Below are 23,100 nucleotides of genomic sequence, written 5' to 3' on the forward strand. Positions count from 1 at the left end.
CATCAATCTGTACCAAGTGGCTGGCAATGCATAATAAAAGTAATAATAATATTTATAAAATTATAATTTATAATAAATTATTTGCATGTAGCTCATGACCCTTTTAATATTTTGCTTTGTTGTAACATGGACAATAAATGCAGTCATTTTATTTCAAGGCAGCATTAGCAATATTGTCAAGCTATGTAGGACGATTAATCATTGGTATTCATATTTTTTTTTAAAAACTCAGATCAGTTGCTATATTTAAGTGAATGGGAAATAATTTTTTCCCAAATGATGGTATTCCTTTGAAGAGGGATCTGTTTGTTTATTTACTTACGTTCACAGAACTTGCTGCTGTAAAATGTTCCAGCAGCCCATGGTTTTTGATGGAATCCAGGACAGCAGCGATCACAACTATCTCCACAGGTATTGTGTTCACATTTGCAGCTAAATTTCTGTTAGATGAACAGAATACATTCACATTAAATAGAACAACTTTTGTTGTTAACTTAAATAAGAATCAAAATTATGTCATGCCCGCATTGCTGCTTTGTAAAAACTAATAATATCCATCTCCTGCAACTATGTGGAAATGGCCAGATTTACAGCATACAGCCCTTGAGCATGCTGCACATTCATTATTGATCACTGACCTCTTTCTTGCCTGATCCTCATGTCCCTTCAGCCCTGAATACACACAATGACATAGTATCCACATCTGTTTAGGGCAGAAAAGGCCAAACTTTCAAACTGCTGGCGAAAGAAATTTTAGTTTGAAACTTCCAGCCTCTTGTTCTGAGATCACAACCTCGAAATCTAAACTCCCCAAGCTGCAGAAACAACCTCACAGCAGATACCATAGCAATCCCTCTCAGAATTGTATATGTTTTAATGAGATTATCTCTCATTCTTCTAAAAGTATTGACTCAATCTGCTGACTACATCTTTAAAGGACAGCCTTTTCATCCAATAAATCAGTCTTTTTCAATAATATATTTCCTCATGCCCCCTTAAGTATCTTGACTTTCTCTGTTCATTTTCCGTGTCGTAAGGGAAGGGAAATAAAAAGTACAGCACCATTGAATGAGGGCAAGTGATCTGAACATCCAAGATGTTCACCATTTGACACGATCTCCACTTAGTCTTTAGCAATTTTGAATAACAATATAAAGCATAAAACTCTTCCATTAACTCAATACGAGCCAGCAGAAATCAATCTGAAGTCAATTGATGATTCCTTTAAATAATGTTAATGGGGAGTCCATATTGCTGCTGCAGGCATGGTCAACTGCTTCAGGTTAAGACAGGGAAGTAGTCAAAGAATTCAAGTCAAAGGTGACATTACTGCCACTAAATTAGCATTACATACTGACTGATATCTGCATGCTTCCAACAGACAGGTATAGCATCCGTGCTAACTTCAGTAAGTTTGCGCACATGGTACTATACACAGTACTCCAGGTATGGTCTTTCTAAGGGCTTACATGATCATAGTAAAACCCTGTAAGAACTGTAATCAAAACTACATTGGACAAACAGGCAGGAAACTAGCCACCAGATACATAAACATCAACTAGCCACAAAAAGACATGACCCACTCTCACCAGTATCCTCACATATGAATGAGGAAGGACACCACTTCAACTGAGATAACACATCCATCCTAGGACAAGCCAAACTGAGACACGTACAAGAATTCCTAGAAGCATGGCGTTCCAACTGGAACACTATCAACAAACACATTGACTTGGATCCCATTTACCACTCTCTGAGAAAAAGAACAAGAAATGACATCACCATAGGAAATGACATCACCATAGGAAATTATATCACCAAACACATAAATAGAAAGCGGGCTACACCACCAGTGCTTCATCCAGAGGCTCACTGAAGATGTCACTTAGTATGGTGACAAAACATCTGAAAACAAACGTTCCAGCAGAGTGAGCAAACCTACATCCATAGTAAAACCCCTTTGCTTCTATGCTCCACTTTTGTTGTAATAAGAGCTAACACACCATTTACTTGATGAATCTGCCATTTTCTCTTAAAAGTGCTACAAAGTCAAATTTTATGGCATGTAAATTTAAATTAAATAATCTCTCATTCTTCTGAACTCTAGGAATATTAGCCTGGTCTATTCAATTTCTCTTCATAGGATAATCAACCCAATGCCATAAATTTGCATCCATGTCTTGAAATCCTTCCAAGGCTCACCTTTCCCTATCTCTGTAATACTCACCAGCCTCATTCCTTTCCAAGATATCTGTATTTCTCCAGCTCTAAACTATATGCATTGATTGTTTTTGCTCCATCATTGGTGGTCACAGTTCAGTTGCTCAGGACCATGCTGTGGAATATTCTCCCAATATCTCTCTACCTGACTGCCCACATGTGGGACATTTCTTAAAACCTGCCTTTTTGACCAAGGCTTTGGTCATCTGATCCATATGGCCTCATGTGATGCAGATCATACTTTGCTTTCCGATGTTTTGTGCAGCACCTTGAAATGTTTTTAAAAATTAAACATATTCTATAAATTGTAGTTTTGTACTGGTAGTAAGAATAGCAGTTTAAATCTTGTGAACTTTATTACTGCAATACTCCAGGTATGGTCTTACCAAGGTCCTACCATGATCACAGTAAAACTCCTTTACTTGTTTACTCCACTTGCTTTACAATAAGAGCTAACGCATCACTTACTTGCCTAATTACTTAATAAATCTGCATGCTAATGTTCTGAGGTCCTTGTACAAGCATATCCAGGTTTCTTGACTAATCAACAATTCTCAGCCTCTCATAATTTTAAAAAAAATTTGTTTTTCTACTGAAAAGGATAACTTCACATTTCCCCACATTATATTCTATCTGCTACAATCTTCACCTTATTCCAAAGCAATCTATATCTTGCTATGTCTCATTGCATCTTGCTCACAATGTATTTTCTCACCCAGCTTTGGATTGTCAGCAAACTGAGACACATTACACTCTGTCTGTTACCAACCCAAAATTAGTCCTTTATTTTTGTTTTATTCACTTCTCGGACAGGGCATCACTGGTTGGACCAGCATTTAGTGCCCATCCTTCATTACACTTGAGAAGGTAGTGGTGAGTTGCCTGTTGAACTGCTGTAATCCACGTGCTGTAGTTCAACCCACAATGACGTTCGGGAGGGATTTCCAGGATTTTGTCCCAATAACACTGAATTAACGGTGATATATTTCCAAGTCAATGTACCAAGTGGCTTAGAGGAGATCTTGGAGCTGGAGGTGTTCCTACCTGCTGACCTTGGACTTCTAGATGGAAGTGACTGCAGGTTTGGAATGTGTTGTCTAAGGATCTTTGGTGAATTTCTTCAATCCACTCTTGTAGATGGTATACACTGCTGCTATTAAGCATTGGTGGTGGAGGAAGTGGCTGTTTATGAATGCAGTACCAATCAAGCAGTTTGGTTTGTCCTCGATGTTGTCAAGCTTTTTGAATGTTTGGAGCTGCACTCATCCAGACAAGGAATATTCTTACTTTTTGTCTTCTGTCCATTAACCACTCATCAATCCATGCTTATATATCCAACCCCAAGAGTGCTAACTTTGTGGAACATCTTCTATAACCTCTTCTTTTGACTGTGTTTTTGAAAATCCAAATACATTACAGTGACTTATCTACCACAGAGGCTACAGGTTGGAAACTGGTGGAGCCCGATCAGACCACGTGGGAGCCTTTATAGAAAGACTGTAGTGTTTGTCTTTTTAGTTTTATATCTTATTTTCATAATGTATACTTAAACTATGTATATCTATAATGTAATGTAACTTTTTTCTTTGTTTTCTCTATTTTTTGTACCTAGGTACATTTTACCTAAGGTGGCGCCATGTGCTGGTGACTGTACATTTTCACCGTACTCCTGTTCTTTTGTAACTTTAATACACGTGACAATAAACCTAATTCTAATTCTAACATAGTTTTAACCTCAAAAATAAATTCAATTGATTTGCACAATTTACCTTTATAAATACATGCCAATTTTTCAATCATATTGCGATTTTCATAGAATCCCTACAGTATGGAAATAGACCACTAACCCTCTGAAGAGTAACCCACCCAAACCATTCCTTACCCTATTATTCTACATATACCTGTGACTAATGCACCTAACCTAAACATCCCTGACATCATGGGCAATCTAGCATGGCCAATTCACCTAACCTGCACATCTTTGGATTTTCTAAATGCCCTGTAACCATATCACTAAAATGTTAGCATTTGCCCACGTGCTTGCATCAAGTTAAACGTTCAAACTTTACTGTTCTCTCCCCATCCCTTCTTCCATAGCCGAGTTACACATACAGCATTCTACTCCTGATATGTCCTAAAAATCTATGGAAGTTTGAAAGCTCAAATCAATACACCTAATCATTTGCTTGGAGGAGTGAGGGAATGTTCACAATGGAAGGTGTATGAATTAGATGTGGCTTTTGGCTGGTCTACTATGAGAGGACTTTACTTTCCTTTTATGTTTATGACTAAGAAAATAAGTGTATGACTAATTTTATAAGCCTCTTCTACAAAAAAAATGTATACGTACATTGGTTACTAAATCAAGAGGGCAAGCACTTGCATGTCCATAGCAGATGCACATCCCACCGACAGAAATATCTTTCAGTGAGTAGTAATACTGAAAGAGATAAAAAGACAAACATTAAAAACGTTAATGTGTGTAATATTACTAGCATACTCGAATATGATCATTGCTATGATGAAGGTTGAATGCACAAATTCCTTTTCTCATCCCATTCCACCATTGCTGAGAACAAAGTTTTAATTTAATTAAGTTGTTGGTATAGCCAAATATATCTCAGAATATATTCAGATAAGAATTGCAAGGAAGTCAGGGGGTTGGTTGACTCAGTTGGTTGGATGTCCAGTTTGCAATGTGATGTTGCCAGTATCATGAGTTCAATTCCCACACTGGCTGAGGTTACCATGGATGGCTCTCCGCCAGCTCTCTCTCTAATCAAAGAGCATCCCTGTGCTCTTGTTAAAAAATTATGGCAACTTTATTTTCTACAGTCATCTCCAATATCACAAATTTCAAATGTTAGTTACTATAGCCAGCGATGTAGCAATTGGGAATCAACAATTTAGCCCTATCCCAAATGATCAACATTAGAATGTTTTGAACAGCAATATTAAAAACCATTAACCAAGATTAATACTTGCAATGGAATTGCTCATTGGTATTTCAATAATCATGCCCCTTCAGTACAATATACTGTGAACAACAATAAGAACACAACAGTTTTAGTCAAATTAATAATTTTATTTTTACTCTATAAAAATAGTCCAGTTATCCTACAGCCTCGTATTAAATCCAAAATTCTAAATACTTTCATGGCAATTTTATTTATTATTTTTAGTTAAATGAGCTTCACAATTTGTTCACAGTGAGATTTAGAGTTAACCACTGGATTATCAGTTTTGTAAAATAATCACTACGTGACCACAGCTTAACTTTCCACATCACTTTTTAAACTCTGTCTATCCAATGTGTAAAGTGGAACGAATACGTAATTCAAGTCTGTTGACTTTGCATGACTTAACGTCCCAGTGATCAATCTCTAGAGGGTGGAATAGCTGCATTTATTTTGTCAGTATCCTGATTATTGTGCAAAGTTTGGGTTAGCTAAGGGAAACTTACAAATTAAAACAGAGAATGGCTCATATATTTAACAAAACAGAAGTGAAGTTCAATCAAACATTCTTTTAAGGAGAAACTCCATAAAGGAAAAGGATTTTAAAATAATTTAGAACTCAATCAAAAGAAGTCGATAACAGCTAAATTATTGAATGTAATTTGACTCAGTGTTAAGTATTAAAAACAAAATGTCTCACCCTTCGTGTAACAATAGGATCAATATCTTTTGGATCATTGTACGCCAGTGTCATTAGATCAGCATTAAGTGTTCTTATTCTTTCAAGTCTCAGACGAATATAACGAGCTGAGGTGAACTCCAATAAAGTAGGGGATGGATCTTCAGCACTTGGCCTTCCATTGATAAGGGAAGTGTGAATCTAAACATAAAAAAGCAAAATTAATATTCATAAGCAAATTTTCAAGTTCACCTTCATCCAAAACATCTGCTGGCATTCGCGTCATAGAGTTATAAAGCATTAAAATAGGTTCACCATGTCTACACTAACCGTAAAACACAAAACTGCACTAATTCTATTTACCTGCACTTGACCCATTGCCCACCGCCCCCGGACATTTTAGTGCTTATCCAGATGCTTCTTAAAGGTTGCAAGAATACCTGCTCTCACCATCTCTGAGACAGCACATTCCATATTTCTCTAACACTCTGGGTGAGGAAAGATTTTCTCAGGTCCCCTCTAAATCGGTAACTCCTCACTTTAACCATGTCCTCTGGTCTTAGGGACATCTTACATGGGAAAAGATCTGTATGTCTATGCCTCTTATAATTTCTATACCTCAATCAGATCCCACTCCCTCCCACATAGTCTCCTTTGCTCCAAGGTAAACAAATTCAGCCTGTCTAATCTCTCCTCACAAATGATGTGCCTGTGGAATCCTCTACCACAAAAAGCTATTGAAGCCAAACCATTGAATATTTTTAAGAATAAGTTAGATATAATTCCTGGGGCTAAATGGATCAAAGGGTATGGGGAGAAAGGGGAAAGAAAGTACTGCTTTGGATGATCAGCCATGGTCATATTGAATCACGCAGCAGACCTGAATGGCCAAATGGCCTATTCATGCTCCTATGTTCTATGCATTAGACTGCTGTTGAAATCTAACAGTTTAAATGACCATACAAAGCAATCCATATTTTAAAAAAAGACCATTATCCTGCTTCACTTATTATCTATAACTGCTATTTTTCAAAAAATTAATTCACAAATCATATTTGACCATTGTGCTATAATAACAGCTCTTTAATACACAAACAATCACACAGTCGTTCACAGATGGTTGAAGTAATTATATGTCTGGAACTGGAGACATTATTTATTTGGATTACTCTTTCATTTACTTTGAACAAGGGAGTTAATTTCAAAGTAATGAAGCTTCAGCAAATATTTCCCGGTATAATGTGAGCAACAAGGAATAGGTCTAATTTACAAATGCAAAACAAAGGACTTGGTCCAGTTACAAATGTCTTCATTCCTCTCTAGTGTGGACATTTTCACATTATGACCACTATGTCAACATAATATGCTTCCAGATGTTGTTTTCATAGAGTTATTCAATGCTTGGCAGCTATGCAATCAACACAGCTGGTTGATCACCATGTTGGCCAGTGGCATGCTTGAGGAAGCAGGGAACAGCTGATTGCCTTACTCTGGATGGGCTCACATCCTAGATGAATTTGTCATTCTGTTTTCATTTGTTCCTTTGTATCCTATGCCACTGAGTACTTGAACTTCACAGGAGGGAACATTTGAAAATGTCTCTTCTTAATACTAGGGAGAGGCTGAACAGGCTGGGGCTGTTTTCCCAGGAGCGTCAGAGGCTGAGGTTTATAGAGGTTTACAAAATTATGAGGGGCATGGATAGGATAAACAGGCAAAGGCTTTTCCCTGGGGTCGGGGAATGGAGAACTAGAGGGCATAGGATTAGGGTGAGAGGGGAAAGATATAAAAGAGACCTAAGGGGCAACTTTTTCACACAGAGGGTGGTACATGTATGGAATGAGCTGCCAGAGGAATGGGTGGAGGCTGGTACAACTGCAACATTTAAGAGGCATTTGAAAGGATATATGAATAGGAAGGGTTTGGAGGGCCAGGTGCTGGCAGGTGAGACTAGATTGGGTTGGGATATCTGGTCAGCATGGATGGGTTGGACCGAAAGGTCTATTTCCATGCTGTACATCTCGATGACTCTATGCTCCCGATAAACTGAATCAAAGAGGAGTAGCAGAACAAATTTCTCTTTTTACAACACCACTTACAGTGGAAAATTCTATCATAGAGATCAAAAACAGCACATTATCAGTTTTCTGACATGCTTTCATTTCAGACTAATTTTCAAAGGGAGAGGACTTGAGGCTGAATTACTGATATCGCGGAACTGTGGAAGAAATGCAATAAATCTAGCCACTTCAAAATCTTTTTAAATAGCTGTAATAAGGGGTCATTATACATAAGCATGGATACTCTCCCTGATCCTCATCTACTCGAGGTGAATTTGCTCTCACAGGGATAACTCCACCAATAGCCTTTCAGATGACTAACAAAGATTTTAAAATTTCACCAGGGGCTATTTTCCTTGGGTCTACATCAGGTGCAGTGGGCTACCAAAATATTTACTTGGCAACAAGTATGGCTGCCAGATTTGGCCAAGACAAGGACAGATGGAGTCTTGAACTTGTATGGGAAATCACTGCTTTGCAAGGGGCTAAACCTTCACTGTCTCATTACAGAGCCGGTGATGAAGAAATGTTGAGGATTCACAAGGACAAGAATTTACATATCCAGTCTGTAGTTAGGGCCCAGTAGGAGATTGGTAAGAAGTGGGGTTCTGCTCATGGCCCAACCCATTTTCAGGGCCAGCAGATCCCAGCTGGGGAAACAACAAAAAAAGTTGCATTTTAAAACAGGTGAGGTTGCAGCTTGCACTTGGTGCAGCTGAGCAGCTGTGGTCTGTGGTCATTTCTGCTGGGGACACCGCACAAACCATGAGAAATCTGCTTTTCCTAACCCTGACCCCTGACCTCACCATTATCAAGATAGTCACAGTGGGTACATCTGACATTTACTCTGCTAGGAAGATACAGTCTCTGCTAATTCACTGGGTTATATATCCTGAGCTTTTCTTCAGAACTTATAGAATCAAATAGTCATACAACATGGAAATAGACCCTTTGGTCCTATCATTCCACACGGAAGCCATTCTTTGTGCAAAAAATTTGTCCCTCGTGTCTTTTTTTAAATCTCTCTCTTTTCACCTTAAAAATATGCCCCCTAGTTTTGAAATCCCCATCCAAGGGAAAAGATACCTACCATTAACCCTATTTATTCTCCTCATGATTTATAAACCTCTATCAGGTCACCTCAACCTCTTATGCTCCAGTGAAAAAAAATCCCAGTCCATCCAGCCTTTGGTTATAATCAAACTTCCCATACCCAGCAACATCCTGGTAAAACTCTTTTGAACCCTCTAGCTTAATAATATCTTTTCTACAACAGTGCCACCAGAATTGGATACAGTACTCCAGAATAGGCCTCATCAATGTCCTGTACACTCTTAACTTGACTTCCTAACTCTTATACTCAAAAGTCTGAGCAATGAAGGCAAGCATGTTAATCACCTTTTTAAGCACTCTGTATGCGACACAAACTTCAAAGTTCTTAATTTTTGTCTATTCTTTCCCTTCATCTACGAACCTAGTCCATACATTAATGTTCAATACCACATGAATTATCTATTATAATTTATTCAGCAGATTCACTGGTGATATCAGGTCACACTGCACAGAGGCAAGTCAGTAGCTGCGGTAGCCTTTATCCATTCTGTTTACGTTTACCTCTATCTACAGTATTTCAGAGAGCACTGATGACAACCCAAGCAACATCAGCGCTTATAAGTGTAGCTTAACTTCCAGCCTTACCTCACCATTTTCCAGAGGTTGAATTTTTGAGTAGAATGAAGTGCAAATAATTTCATCATCCGATGTGTACGTTGGGTTACCTGGTCGAGGCACAATGTTGTAGCGAGTAAGACATTCTGTATCTGTTATCGCATAGTACTGCCATGGTTTGTAAATGATTCCATCAATGGAACGTTCTAAAATCCAGTTCCCAGGGCGTGGAGAATTAGCTGCTTTTACTATAACATATGCAATCTGGAACACCTGTAAAACAATTTAAAAATTAGCAGCTGAGACTAATTTAGGACCAAAATCCCAGAAATAATTATTTGTGGCTGGTTTATGAAACTGAATATTTTAAAAATTGTTTTCTTTAAAAAAAAGGCTCTTTTTTGTGGAAGGCTCTCTTTTGGAATAACTTTCAACTTCCATTTCAATCAATACAGAACTGATTGCACTAATCTTTTTAGAAGTCATTGACATAAAATTAACATGAGACAAATTCTGATGCCAATCTGAAGTTAATGTGTTTTCTTTAACAAATCACTGTCCAAATATTCATGACTATACCAGATGGATGAACACATCAGTATCCAGAAAGCCATATTTCAGATCTTTACTAATCGTTCAGCAATTTCAGCTTTATATTATTGTGTGCAACAGTTTTGTTATTGATCTCTAATATTGAGCATTGAGTTCATGGGCATTGTACCAATACTCAGACTTCTGTTTAATTAGTAACCTATCTCACAAATGAATAAAACACATGTACTGATAAACTACAATTCAATTAATATGTTTCACCAACTTAAAGTGAGAATGTTATTACATATTGTAGCTACTGAGTAAGCATTTATCGAAAGCGTAGATAAAACTGGAAAATCTGAGTACAGTCATCACCATTTATAGTCAGCATAACATACTTGCCATATGATCATCTGTGTGACATGACAACCAGATCCTGGAGATCATTTAAAATAACATTGCAATGGAAGTCAGACAGAAGTGACAATGTCTGCAGATTTAATTGTGCCATTCTATGTTCTTTCACAGAGGCTCTTTTAAGGTGCAAAGAGATCATTCAAGTCACTCAGAAGGAATGCAACATTGTAATTTACAACCTTCAATCAAAGTTGTAATTGCAATGGATATGAGGGCTCAGGAATTCCTTTGATAAACTGCCAGTGTATAAGGAGACAGCATTTTCAAGTTTAAGTTTATTGAAGGAATTTCTGAGCCCTCTGCTCCATCAGTTTGAAGCATTATGCTATTCTCTCAGACAGTCTGGTACAGGGCCTTCCCAAGAAGGTCAAAGTCATGCAAGTTCCAATGTATGTCACCTTCTCCAAATGTACGTTGCATAACAAGAATATTCCTGCCATGCTGGGAGAGCAGAACTCTACCAATAGCCTAATACTATAGCACCTCAACCCCAAACAAAAGGCAAGCTTACACATGACAGATTTTGAGCTTGCATTATCACAGTTCATCTGTAAATGTGACAGGTGAAGTGCCATCTTCAAGTCTTTGCGTTGCAATGTCTTTCTGCTATGAAAGACTCGGGGGACATATTTTAGTACGTTTGTCTAATCACCTTTGCTTAGCTGATATGACAAGCAGACAATTAGCATTCACAATGTAACGGGCATGACTCCATGAGTCTATAATTCGTAATGTGCATGACATTTAAATTGATGCCAAAGGGGTGGTATTACTAAATCATTGCAATCGTGGTTATTGCAAATACACCTTGTAGCACCTCAAAAGATAGTAACTGATTCTGCTGCTTTGCACATGGTTTCACCACTGTGCAGTTATTGTGCAATTGATTTTCCAACTGAGATGGCAAAGTTCCAACTTTGTGTTCTCCTAAGTCCCAGGCTACATTTGAGATGCAGTACAATCCCTCTGCTCCCTTCGCCCCATCCTTCACATCCCCTTTTACTTTACTGTACCAGTGGCCTTGATGATCTTTCAGCATCACGTCCACACCACAATCCCAGTTCTGTTGAGCACCTCTATATAACATTCAACTGCTGTTTTACTCACAATGTCCATGGCTTCGCAAATTCACATGCCAGTGTTGGCCCTAAGCTGTCCCACACAAAGGTCCAAGCGAGCGTGATATGTGATTTTTCCCCATTCCTTACTTCCCCAGCCATGAGCTCCCAGTGCTCTATATTGATTTCCCCCTTTCATTGCAATCATTTACTTAGTGGCCCAGTGCAATGAACCTCATCACTAGACCTGAATTGCCTGCAGTTGTAAGACTCCATGGACTGTCCACTGATTGACTCCTGACCTTACTTCCCAACACCCAGATTGCATGAGCACTGAATCCTGAACTTTAGTAGGATCAAATACCTGATTCACTGTGGCCAAGCCTACCAACTGGAATTGACAGAGCCCCTGTCTGCTACCTACATTAGTTCCCTCTTACAGTCCTAAACATTGCTCTACTTCGATTTTCAGACATGGCCATTTGGTTGAAGTATACAGAGTGCATAACCTGCTGGCACAGACTTCAGGACTGATGTTGATATTGAATGATGTGGCACAGTGACATGTCCACTCCCTTGACTGTTCAGTGATCCTCACCATCACAAGCTGCCTACTTCTCCAATGTGGTAGCTCCAAGAAAAACACAAACTGAGTGAGAAATGAAAGTAAGAGCCATATGGCACCTCCTCTTTAGAGATGTGTTATGCATGTACCTCAGTGAACATGAACTGACAGAAACATGCAAGTTGTCAGTATCTCTGAGCTCCAAAGTCAAATGTTGAAGGGCTGAAATGGTAAGAATTGAACCTACAGCAGGCATAATAATATAGTGAGGCTGGCAATTTGCACATGCTGGCTTGATTTGATTAGATTTGTTGTTGTCATATGTACCTAGGTACAGTGAAAAGTTTTATTTCACATGCAAGACAGGCAGATCATACCATACAAAATGCATTAAGGTAATAGAACAGAGCGAAGAATACAATGTTATGGATGCAGCCAAGGTTCACAAAGAACAAGATCAACATAAAATTTAAGATTTGAGAGGTACATTCAGAAGTCTAAATAACAGCTGGGAAGAAACTGTTCTCGAATCTGTTGGTACGTGCACTTCTCCCATCCTACCAGAGGTCTGAACATCCTTGACTATTGCTACACAACCATCAAAGATGCCTACCACTCCATACCCTGTCCGAATTTTGGAAAATTAGGTCACAATGCTGGTTTCTCCTCACAGTTTACAAGCAGAAATTGAAACGTGAGGACCCAGTACAAAAAGTAGTCCAGTGCTGGTCTGGGGCAGTGGAACAGCCTCTATGGGACAGCTTGGAATCACTAGACTGGTCAATATTCAACAACTCAGCAGCCAAACTAAATGAGTATCAGGCGAAAATGGTGGTGGCCATGCAACAGGTAAAGATTGTGTGGTACAGCCAGAGATGGATGAAGGTTGAGACAAGCAAATGGCAAGTTGCAGCTGCCAGGCAGAACCTGAGACCTGTTTGGGGCTAGGGGAGTTGTTTTACATCATGACCCAAAATCCAAGGCACTTCGGACCACCGTGTTCGGGTCAGGAGCAAGGCCACTACACTCAGTTCAGCAGCCTGGACAAGGAGTAGCACCAGGGGTCGCAATTTCTCTCCCTGCCCATGCTACTGCGTACCTGCTCTGACATACATTTCATTCATTTGCACCATTCAGTTTCTTGGGAAAGGAAAGGAGATTGGAAGTGACATGTAATTAAGGTAAATTGGTCAAATAATGAGATGCAAATGCACGGATGTAAGATAATCAGTGCTCAATAGCAAGCTTCTGAAAGCACTGTTTAAAGCTTAAAAGAAAAATGAGGAAATTCTTTCTTAGCATCAAAGTTCTAAATTTTCATTCTGGCTAGGCTTTCCCATATTTTCTTGTCATTGTCCGTGTCATGCCAGGGACAGAAATTTTAACCAACTGTGATACTATATAACTGTGTGTACTATATATGTAATAAAATTATAATAACAACCATCATGCCTTGTTTTTGTGTCATTCAGCATCTTCACCAACTGTTTTCTTTTGAGTCCTCAGCTCAATTCATGCACCTGAGTTTCAAGAGGCTATTCCTGCTTCAAGTCATTTGGAAAGAGATTGCAGTCACAAGTTTGTGATTGTGAGTATGCAATGTGTAGAATTTCCAGCGGGCAATCTGTGCATTTTGCAGAATTAATTGCCTCTCATCCTGTGATACAGTAAACAAATATCGATCAAGTTAGAGTTTTACTTCAGCTAAGCTCTGATCAAAAGTTAATGATTAGAAACATCGGCTAGGGATTTACATAGTCTACAAGAGTGTGACATGTGGCAGAGGTTACAAAATATCAGGGGTTGGGCGGGAAGTGCAGATGTTGGTGACCTTCTTGTGATCTGGATCCTACTAATCCCCTGCACTGTGGACCACACAGGGCAGCCACCTCCAATAGGAGCATTGGTCACCTTAGCAACACCCTTCCCTTTGCACATTCCTTCTGACTGTCTCACCTTACCCGGTTGTCCCCTGTGACTTTCAACCCCATGTATCTTGGCGTCAGGCCATCACTGAATTTACTGGTTGAGTGCAGTTCCACCAGTGGTCACTGCAAACAACTGGGCAGCACATCCTGGAGGCAGGATTTCAATCCTTAAAACAGAAGGGGTCCTGACTTCACCTCACTAACTGCCTGATGGACATAAAATCCTGCAAGACTTCTCTTAATGGCAGCAGCAAGTTTGCTGCCAAACTTCTGCTCCCTCATCAGGACTTCATATGTCCTGACAAAATCACAGCCACAAATTCTGTGTCTCTTTCTCCAGAAGCTGCTTGACCAGCTGAATCTTCCCAGCAAAATAAAACAAAGGACTGTGTATGCTGGAGATCCAAAACAAAAACAGAAATTGCTGAAAAAACTCTGCAGCATCTGTGGAGAAAAAGCAGAGCTAACATTTTAGGTCCTGTCACCCCTTTATGTTTATGAATCTTTCCAGCGCTGTTTAAAATTTGTAATTTCCAGAATTTAGCTTTAATAGATGATGACATTTACTTAAGTTGATTAATGACTGAGCTGTCCAGCCATCTGTGATTATTATTACCTGCAATCTGTGATGATTTGAAAAGAGAACTCAGATCTCTTGGTGAGTGTACCTTACTTCTTTCTTTGCTCACTCATTTGCTTTAAAAATATGCTTATTTTTTAGTCTTAAGGACATTATTTCACATAAATCTCATAACCTGTATGAATGATTAAGATTTCAAAATTTCTTCAAGCTAATTTACTGATGAAAATCTGTGTATACTAAAGGCTACACAAATTGGCAAGTTGCTTAATATTGCACTAAAGGGTAATTTTTTCACTTCTATCAATGCCAAGAGTCCAATAAATTTATTGAAGGGAAAATCACAGGCTGGAGTGTGCAGTTTCACAATATGCATTCTGAATGTGTGCAGAGAGTGCAGCAGTAGATAATTTATCCATAAATGCTTCAAGGCAAGAACCATTAATGATATGGGCATAGGAGAGTATAAAGCAGCTGCAGACTGGTGAGAACTGAAAGATGATGGATAGGCACATGGTGGAAGGGTGGTATATAACAGTTTGAAAGAAGCCAACAATACGTAACATCCCATTCTCCTAGGTACCTCCTTCCTTCACATAGCTGCCACATCCCTTAATATCTGAATAACACCAAACTCTTTCCTGGTGCTCCAAAATCTCCTGTACTGTCTTGTTAAATTTGCTCACTCCTCCTGCAGTTCCCCCATTCACATAATGCAGCTCTCTCACACATAAACTTCTCAATACAAATTCTCACCACAGGCTCAGGGGGTGAACATGCCAATGTAAGTTTATTGTCTCAAAAGAACGGCAGATCTACGCACAGAAATCCAGTTAGAAATGCTTTTAACAATAAGTGATGACACTTATGCATAAATTAATTATCTTCTTTTAGAAATGCATACAAAGAAAAAGAAGCAGACTAATCAACCATTCAAATTTGTTACAGATGATGCTTGCATCTTAAGTCCATCCATTTGCCATTGCTCTACACCACTCAATATCCCAGGCTTGCAGAATTCTGTCAATCTGAAATTAAAAGTGTTCACTGAGAAGTTATCTAACCACTGGTTTTTGTTGGAGTGCCCTACACCTAACAGCCGTTGCAAGAAGTACTTTGTAACTTCATTCCAGGTTATACTCGTTAGCTTGGGCCACTCCACCAATGGAGTTTAACTCTATCAATTCCTTCCAAAACAATCAAATTACCTTCTAACATTCTATATTTTACTGATTCTTATATAGCTCAACGTAGTCTAAATTTTAGAGCCCAGGTAAACACTTTGGTGAATTTGGACTTCGTGCCTTCCAAGGTCAAATTATCCTTTTTATGGTTCAGTGCCCAGAACATGACTCAATGCTTAAGGTACAGTCTATCCATGGAAATGATATAGTTGCAGCACAATTGCCTCCCCTTTATATTCTAGCTCTCTAACTATCAACATCATCATTTCATATGTCATAAGAGTCATACAGCATGGCAACAGACCCTTTAGTTCAATCCTCCATGCTGACTAAGTTTCTAAATGGAGCTAGTCCCTTTTGCCTGCATTTGGCCCATATCCCTCTAAACCTTTCCTATCCATCTACCTGTCCAAGTGTCTTCTAAATGTTGTACTTTTACCCACTTCTACCACTTCCTCTTGCAACTTATTCCATATACACACCAATAACGGTGTGAAAAAGTTGCCCCTCACGTCTATTTTAAATCTTTCCCCTCTCACCTTAAAACCATGCCCACTAGTTTTGTACTCCCCTACGCTGGGGAAAAAATCTTGCCTACTCATCTTATCTATACCAATCATGATTTTAGAAACCCCTATAACATCAGTTGTGAGTCCTTGACACTCCAGGGGCAAAAAAAGGCGCAGCCTATCCAGCCCGTCATTATAACTTAAACCCTCCAGTTTCGGTAACATCCTTATAAATATTTTTTGCACTCTTTCCAGTTTAATAACATCCTTCCTAAAGCATGGTGACCATAAATGTATGCAGTACTCCAAATGTGACCTTACCAATTTCTTGTGCAGCCGTAACATGACATCCCAACTCCTGTACTCAATGTTCTGACCAAAGAAGGAAATCATGCCAAAAACCTTCTTCACCACCGTGTCTCCCTGTAACACCACTTACAAAGAGCAACGTACCTGCATTCTTCCACCTTCATGTCCGACAGCACTCTCCAAGGCCCTACCATTAAGTGTATAAGTTCTGCACTGGTTTGTCTTACCAAAATGCAACACCTCAGCTTTTTGATTATTGTGTGTACCCATTTACATTTCAGTGCACCAAGTACATATGCCCCTAATTTAATTTCGCTTTTCACAGTTCCTTGTTTTTGTGCTTAAAATAAAAGTTCAATCTATAGTTCTGTGGTAAATTGTTGATGTTGTACTAACACCCAGTGAGTTGTCTCTGTCACAGTTTTGCTAAATCAAGTTATCTATCAATGTCACCCCATAATGTTATACTTACATTTATATTACTTACTATACAGAGCTGAAAATGTGTTGCTGGAAAAGTGCAGCAGGTCAGGCAGCATCCAAGGAGCAGGAGAATCGACGTTTTGGGCATGAGCCCTTCTTCAGGAATTACTTACTATACAACCAACCATTGTGGTACCCAGAAACTTGAATATTTGGCTCTCTACAATGTTATCTATAACTTTAATAAATTTTTAGAATAGTTGATACACTGCACAGATCTTTCTAAGATGCTACAAGTTATTTCCTTTCAATTAGAATACATACTCATCATTCCTATTAATTCTTTGAGTAAACAATGTAAACCAAGGTCAATAATTTTTTCTCAATCCCATGGGCTCTATTTTAGCAACATACTCATTTTGGAACTTTATCAAATACTTTCACAGAAATGATATAAACTGCATACACAGGTGTTTGTCCATTACCTCTTGAGTTACCTCTGATAAACGTCATATCTGCTCATTAGACGCCCCTCGCTTCTTCAATATAACTTAATATTTTGTCTTATTATGCTGTAATTCTTTTCTCATAATTACAAAGGAAAATTACAGGTAAAAATAGGGTGAAAATGTTACTTCATCCAATTTGCTTATTAGTTTTATGCTACTTTGTAATTCATGAAATCTAAATGTGAAATAAGGAATAATGTGAACATGTTCATATTAGGGCATTAAGATACATTTTCATTTCATTTCAGTCAGGTATTGAAGGGACAGCTTGAATAATTGTTTCACCTACTCAAATTTTAACCTATGGTGTATGATGCTTTGTTCTGTGAACTCTGACCCTTACTGAGGCAGATACATGAAAGTAAAAGACTTTTACTTATGACAATACAAAGAAATGAAACATTAAGTAATAAATGTAATTGTGCGCATATGAGCAAAATTCAAGGTGCAGCAGGGAAAAGAGGCCTTACATAACCCAATCTATGATTTAGGATGGTCCATGTAACAACAACAAAAACATGGTACCATTCATTGGTATCCATTATGCTTCAAGGAATTAAGTGTGCATTCAAATTACTGTCCTTTTTTATCGAATCCCTACAGTGTGGAAACAGGTCCTGCGGCCCAACAAGTCCACACCGAAGAGAAACCCACCCAAACTCATTCCCACCACTCTACATTTCCCCCTGACTAATGCACCTAATCTACACATCCCTGAACACTATGGGCAATTTAGCATGGCCAGTTCATCTAACCTGCACATCTTTGGACTGTGGGAGAAAACCGGAGGACCTGGATGAAACCAGTGCAGACACAGGGAGAATGTACAAACTCCACACAGCCCAGGGCTGGAATTGATCCCGGGTCCTGTGAGGCTGCAGTGCTAACCACTGAGCCATTATGCTGCCCCTTCTACAAAATAAAAAACTAGAAATAAGAATACTGTTTGCACTGTCTTGAGCAACAGGAACGCTGACCTCTCATACAACCTTTTGTTGCACCATTAGCAGCCAGATGTCTAGTCATCCAGCCCTAAAACTTTAGAAGTGTCTCCTTTAACCTCTCCACATCTCTTCCATTTTAATTCGAAATGCCTACCTCCTTGACCATGTTTTCAATGTTTCCTTCTTAGTCTCGGATTCAATTCTGTCTGATAACCCTCTGAAGACGCATATTGGGATGCTTAACAGCAGTAAAGGGTCCACCTAAATTTGGTTCTTTTCACAGCTGACACTAGAATCTTTCTCATATGTAATTGTGTAATTTGAATTTTGAGAAAGATAATTGTTCCAGATGTTTTGAATTTATTGCATTTTCTCACTTCCCCTAATGAAACTGCTTCCCGAGCATGATGTTCTGAAGCAATGCTGGTGGATTTCCTAGCTGATAAGCTATGCTAGTTAAGGTTGGGAAAATATTTCCTATGAGAAGTGCCATGGAGAAGTCACTTCCATCAAGTATACACCTATAAATAACTTAATCCACTCTATCACTTGAAAACCAACCTTCTTGAAAATGATGCAGCAAATGTTTTTAATGTGTAAGACATCTCTGCAGTACTGTGAGGGGAAAATTCCAAGAGTTTGAGTATGGTTCCTCCACTGGCTGGTGCCTCTTAATCACTTGGAGTTCATGCCAAGTTTCCATTGCCCCTGTCGCCATGCCTTCTGTCCTGAGGATCAATGACTGGGTGATAAGGAATATCACCCAGTCTGTCTGTGTATCCAGCAGACCCTGGGAGAGCTGAGCCTGGTCCTCCATAACAGTCTCCAACCTATCCATGAAGGCAGCTAAAGTATCACATGCTTGAGGCAGCTGGGTCCCCTCAGGATAGTTACACTCCAGTAGCTTCTAGTTAATGAGGGTCATTGCCTCCCACATATCTTCCTACCACTGATGTTTCTCCCTGTGCATGTGGATAAGAGTCCCTGGCTGTTAACAGTACAGGGTCGTCTCCTGTCTGGTGCTGAGCAGGTTCCTGGTCTCTGGGAGTCCTCTGAGTGCCAGCGGCCAGTGGCATTTCTTTCTTGGCCAGCTACAGAGCAGTGAAGGTGCTCACCAGCTTGTGCTCCCAGTTTTCCAAATGTAATGTTCCTATTGAGGTGTCTGTATCAAAGCTGCTGGAGGTCGCAGGAGGCAGCCTGGATGATGCTTTCTCTGAGGCTGCTCATCCTCAGAGTTCAACGGGGCTGGTTTTAGTTGGAGCTAGCCCTTTCTGTGACAGGCCACTCTCTCTAATGCCTGCAGTATCTTCCCTCATTCAATCTCACCACCCCAAAGCTTATAGACCAATAACCCTGCAGGCATTAGAGAGAGAGGCAGCACATGAGGCTTCGTGGATGGTGGGTGCAGTAGCAAAAACACTGAGTGCAAGTTAACAGAAACAGGATTGTGGTAGGTGACGGCTTAGTAGTAGTATTGCTAGGCTGTCAATACAGAGACCCAGGAAATTTTCTGGGGAGTGTGGTTCAAATCCTGCCATGGTAGTGGGTGGAATTTAAATTTAATAAAAATCTGGAGTGGAGAGATGATGATGAATTGATGATGATGAATCCATTGTGGCTTTTCATGAAAACCCCATCCGGGTCAATAATGTCCTTTAGGGAAGTAAGTTGCCATCCTAACCTGGTCTGGTCTACATGTGACTCCAGACTCACAGCAATGTGGTACACTTTTAATTGCCCTTTGAGCAAGCAGGGGTGGGCAATCAATGCTGACCCAGCCAGCGATGTCCTCATGCTGGGAATGAATAAAAGAAAAATATATCCTTAGCAGAAAGTATAACATTAGTAGCCTTCACATAGCCCTACTAGCCATTCCTCCACACCTCAGAGACCATAATGATCTGGGTGGTGATGTAAGATAAGGTTGCCAGGGTCTCATGTCAAGGCCTTCTCTGTTGCTCCTCTGGGCCACGCTTCTCCATCAGGGCCTCTAGGCCTCTGTCAGGGAATCACAGGATATCTTCGCCTTCTCAGACATCTGTAGAGCATTACTGTCTGTCACTGAGAACAGCACATTTGGAATATCAACATCTGTCTGCACAGCAGCCTTTTGAAATGGGGTAGGCACCAGGAATGCAGGTCTTCTGACAAATATCTGTTGAGTGGCGAGTTGTCCTGGGAATGGCTCATGAAAAAGTGGGGTTAGAATGTTTGAACATGGATAATGCTTTAGAGGCAGGATAGGTAATTAATGAGGAGTGTTTGATAATATACAGTGAGAAATCACACCAGCCTTATGCCAAGAAACTTAGCACAAGTGGTAGTAAAAAAATACCTAAGATTTAGCCAATAGACTCACTTGTTGTTGCAATTCATTACACTTTCTTTTGGGAAGGAGCAGGCTATTTAATGTGAATTTGCCTTTTCAGGACACTTTTAAGGTCTCTATGTGCTATATGCACATAATATTGTGACACTGCTTGTACTTAATCTACTATGTGTCTGCAAACTGCACACATAGTTGTTCTACTATAATATCTGCTTCATAACTTGCAATATGCTTTACTGTACTAATTAAACTAACCCATGGAGTTCATCCATTCCTGATTGTGATCCCTGAGTGATTATTTGAACATTATCATTAACGTGACAAGTTACATCCATTTAGGCTTGATTGTGAAGATAATTTCTTAACTCTATGGTGAAATTTTCCCCTTCAATGTAGTGTGAACAAAGTTGAAAGTTGGTATAATACAGACAGAACAAGAAAAATCAGAATTTTGGCTTTGAGAAAAGTTTTATGATTTTCCCCTTACGGCTTTTGCCCTTCACAATCTTGAAATAAAGCAGCAACTGTATTATTTCCATGTATTTGCCTCTCATTTATACTCAACTTACCTCATTTTATATACCACAACAAATTCTTCTCTCATTCCCTGAGAAACACGATGGTAAAAAATCCAAACGTGTTCATAACTGCTAGATGGTGAATGCAGCTCATTGAGTCGCTCATTGAGTGCTTGGCCAGGTCATCATAAGAACATAACATAAGAACATAAGACCTAGGAGCAGGAGTTGGCCATCTTGCCCTTTGAGCTTGCTTCACCATTCAAAAAGATCACAGAACATAGAACAATACAGCGCAGAACAGGCCCTTCGGCCCTCGATGTTGCACCGACCTGTGAACCATTCTCAGCTCGTCCCCCGTACACTATCCCATCATTATCCGTGTGCTTATCCAAGGATTGTTTAAATCTCCCGGTTTGAGCTCTTGAAAATATTACTTCTATTTCATGCACCTGCACTCACCACTTTCTCCACACCTTCTATCTTTTCGTGGCCTCAGCTCCACTTACCCACCCTCTCACTGTATCACTTAATTCCTTTATTGTTCAAAGAAATATTTATCTTAGCTTTAAAAACATTTCGTGAAGTAGCGTCAACTACTTCACTGAGCATGGAATTCCATAGATTTACAACCCTCTGGCTAAATCTGCTCTTCCTAATTTTGAGGCTATGCCCTCTTGTCCTAATTTCACCTGCCAGTGGAAACATCCTCTCTACTTCTATCTTATCTATTCCCTTCATAATTTTATGTGTTTCTATTAGGTTCCCCCCTCATCCAACGACTCTTGATACAACAATGACCTTGCATCCTCCACAATCACCATCCTCCTCAACAATTCATCCAAACGAGTTGGCATCAGTAGACCTCCAGCCTTACTACATTATCAAACCTGTTCATGGAATTTGAATTCTTTGTAAAATTCAGAATATAAATATGAATTTAAAAACCCATCTGGTTCACTAATGTCCTTGAATGAAGGACATCTGTTGTTCTTATCTGGTCTGGCTTTTGTGTAACTCCAGACTGCCAGCAACATAGTTGACTCTTAAAAGCCTTCTGCAATGATTTAGCAAGCCACTCAGTATACAGGTAACTAAAGATAGGCAATGAATATCCCTGGTCTGTGAATATCCCCATCGCATTTAAGAGTAAGGAAAGAAAAAATATCAGGAAACATTTTGTGGCTCTAAGCTTGCTTTCTTAGCATTTGGTGCCATCTCTCTACTTCACATTGCTTTCTTAGTGCACATTTACTGACTTCAGCTGCCAGTCTCACTGTGTGGCTTATGCTGTTTTTTAAGACCACCAGTTCTCAGTGCTCGGTTACAGGCTGTCAATCTCAGTGGCTTTTATTAATGCAGAGGGGACTGGGAGTTCTGGAAGGGGTGCATGGATTTCAAAAAGTTCACAGTAATTCTTGTCTCTACACACGGATGATTTAGGACCGACAAGTGTATGGTAATTCACAAAGTACTAGGCTCTGGGGGTAAAGTGAGCACGTTGGTTGTTTATAAAGGGACTCCAAAGAAATGGGGTGAAGATGAAAGCTTATGGAGGCTACAAAAGAACAACAACACAAAAAGGTGACATAAAAGAGGTCAGAAATACTTGTGTCACAGGCATGGCCTGCCAGACATTCATAATGAAACACATCAGAACTTTATCATGACAGATTGAAACTCATGTGTGCATGAACTACACAAAATGG

The 23,100-nt window shown here is 39.5% G+C and overlaps 1 protein-coding gene across 1 annotated transcript in view; it reads right to left on the minus strand.

The window, feature by feature from the left end:
* The window catches only part of lama2 (laminin, alpha 2), a 379,433-nt gene that overhangs the window by 246,786 nt on the left and 109,547 nt on the right, over positions 1 to 23,100 (minus strand). Inside the window, exons 4-7 of the mRNA XM_043675023.1 lie at positions 9,615 to 9,857; positions 5,878 to 6,057; positions 4,571 to 4,660; positions 323 to 440 (exon numbers count right to left, since the gene is read on the minus strand). Coding sequence (XP_043530958.1) covers positions 323 to 440; positions 4,571 to 4,660; positions 5,878 to 6,057; positions 9,615 to 9,857 — 631 coding nt within the window. The remainder of the gene's footprint in view (positions 1 to 322; positions 441 to 4,570; positions 4,661 to 5,877; positions 6,058 to 9,614; positions 9,858 to 23,100) is intronic.

This window comes from Chiloscyllium plagiosum, chromosome 3 (assembly GCF_004010195.1).
Source record: "Chiloscyllium plagiosum isolate BGI_BamShark_2017 chromosome 3, ASM401019v2, whole genome shotgun sequence".
NCBI lineage: Eukaryota > Metazoa > Chordata > Chondrichthyes > Orectolobiformes > Hemiscylliidae > Chiloscyllium > Chiloscyllium plagiosum.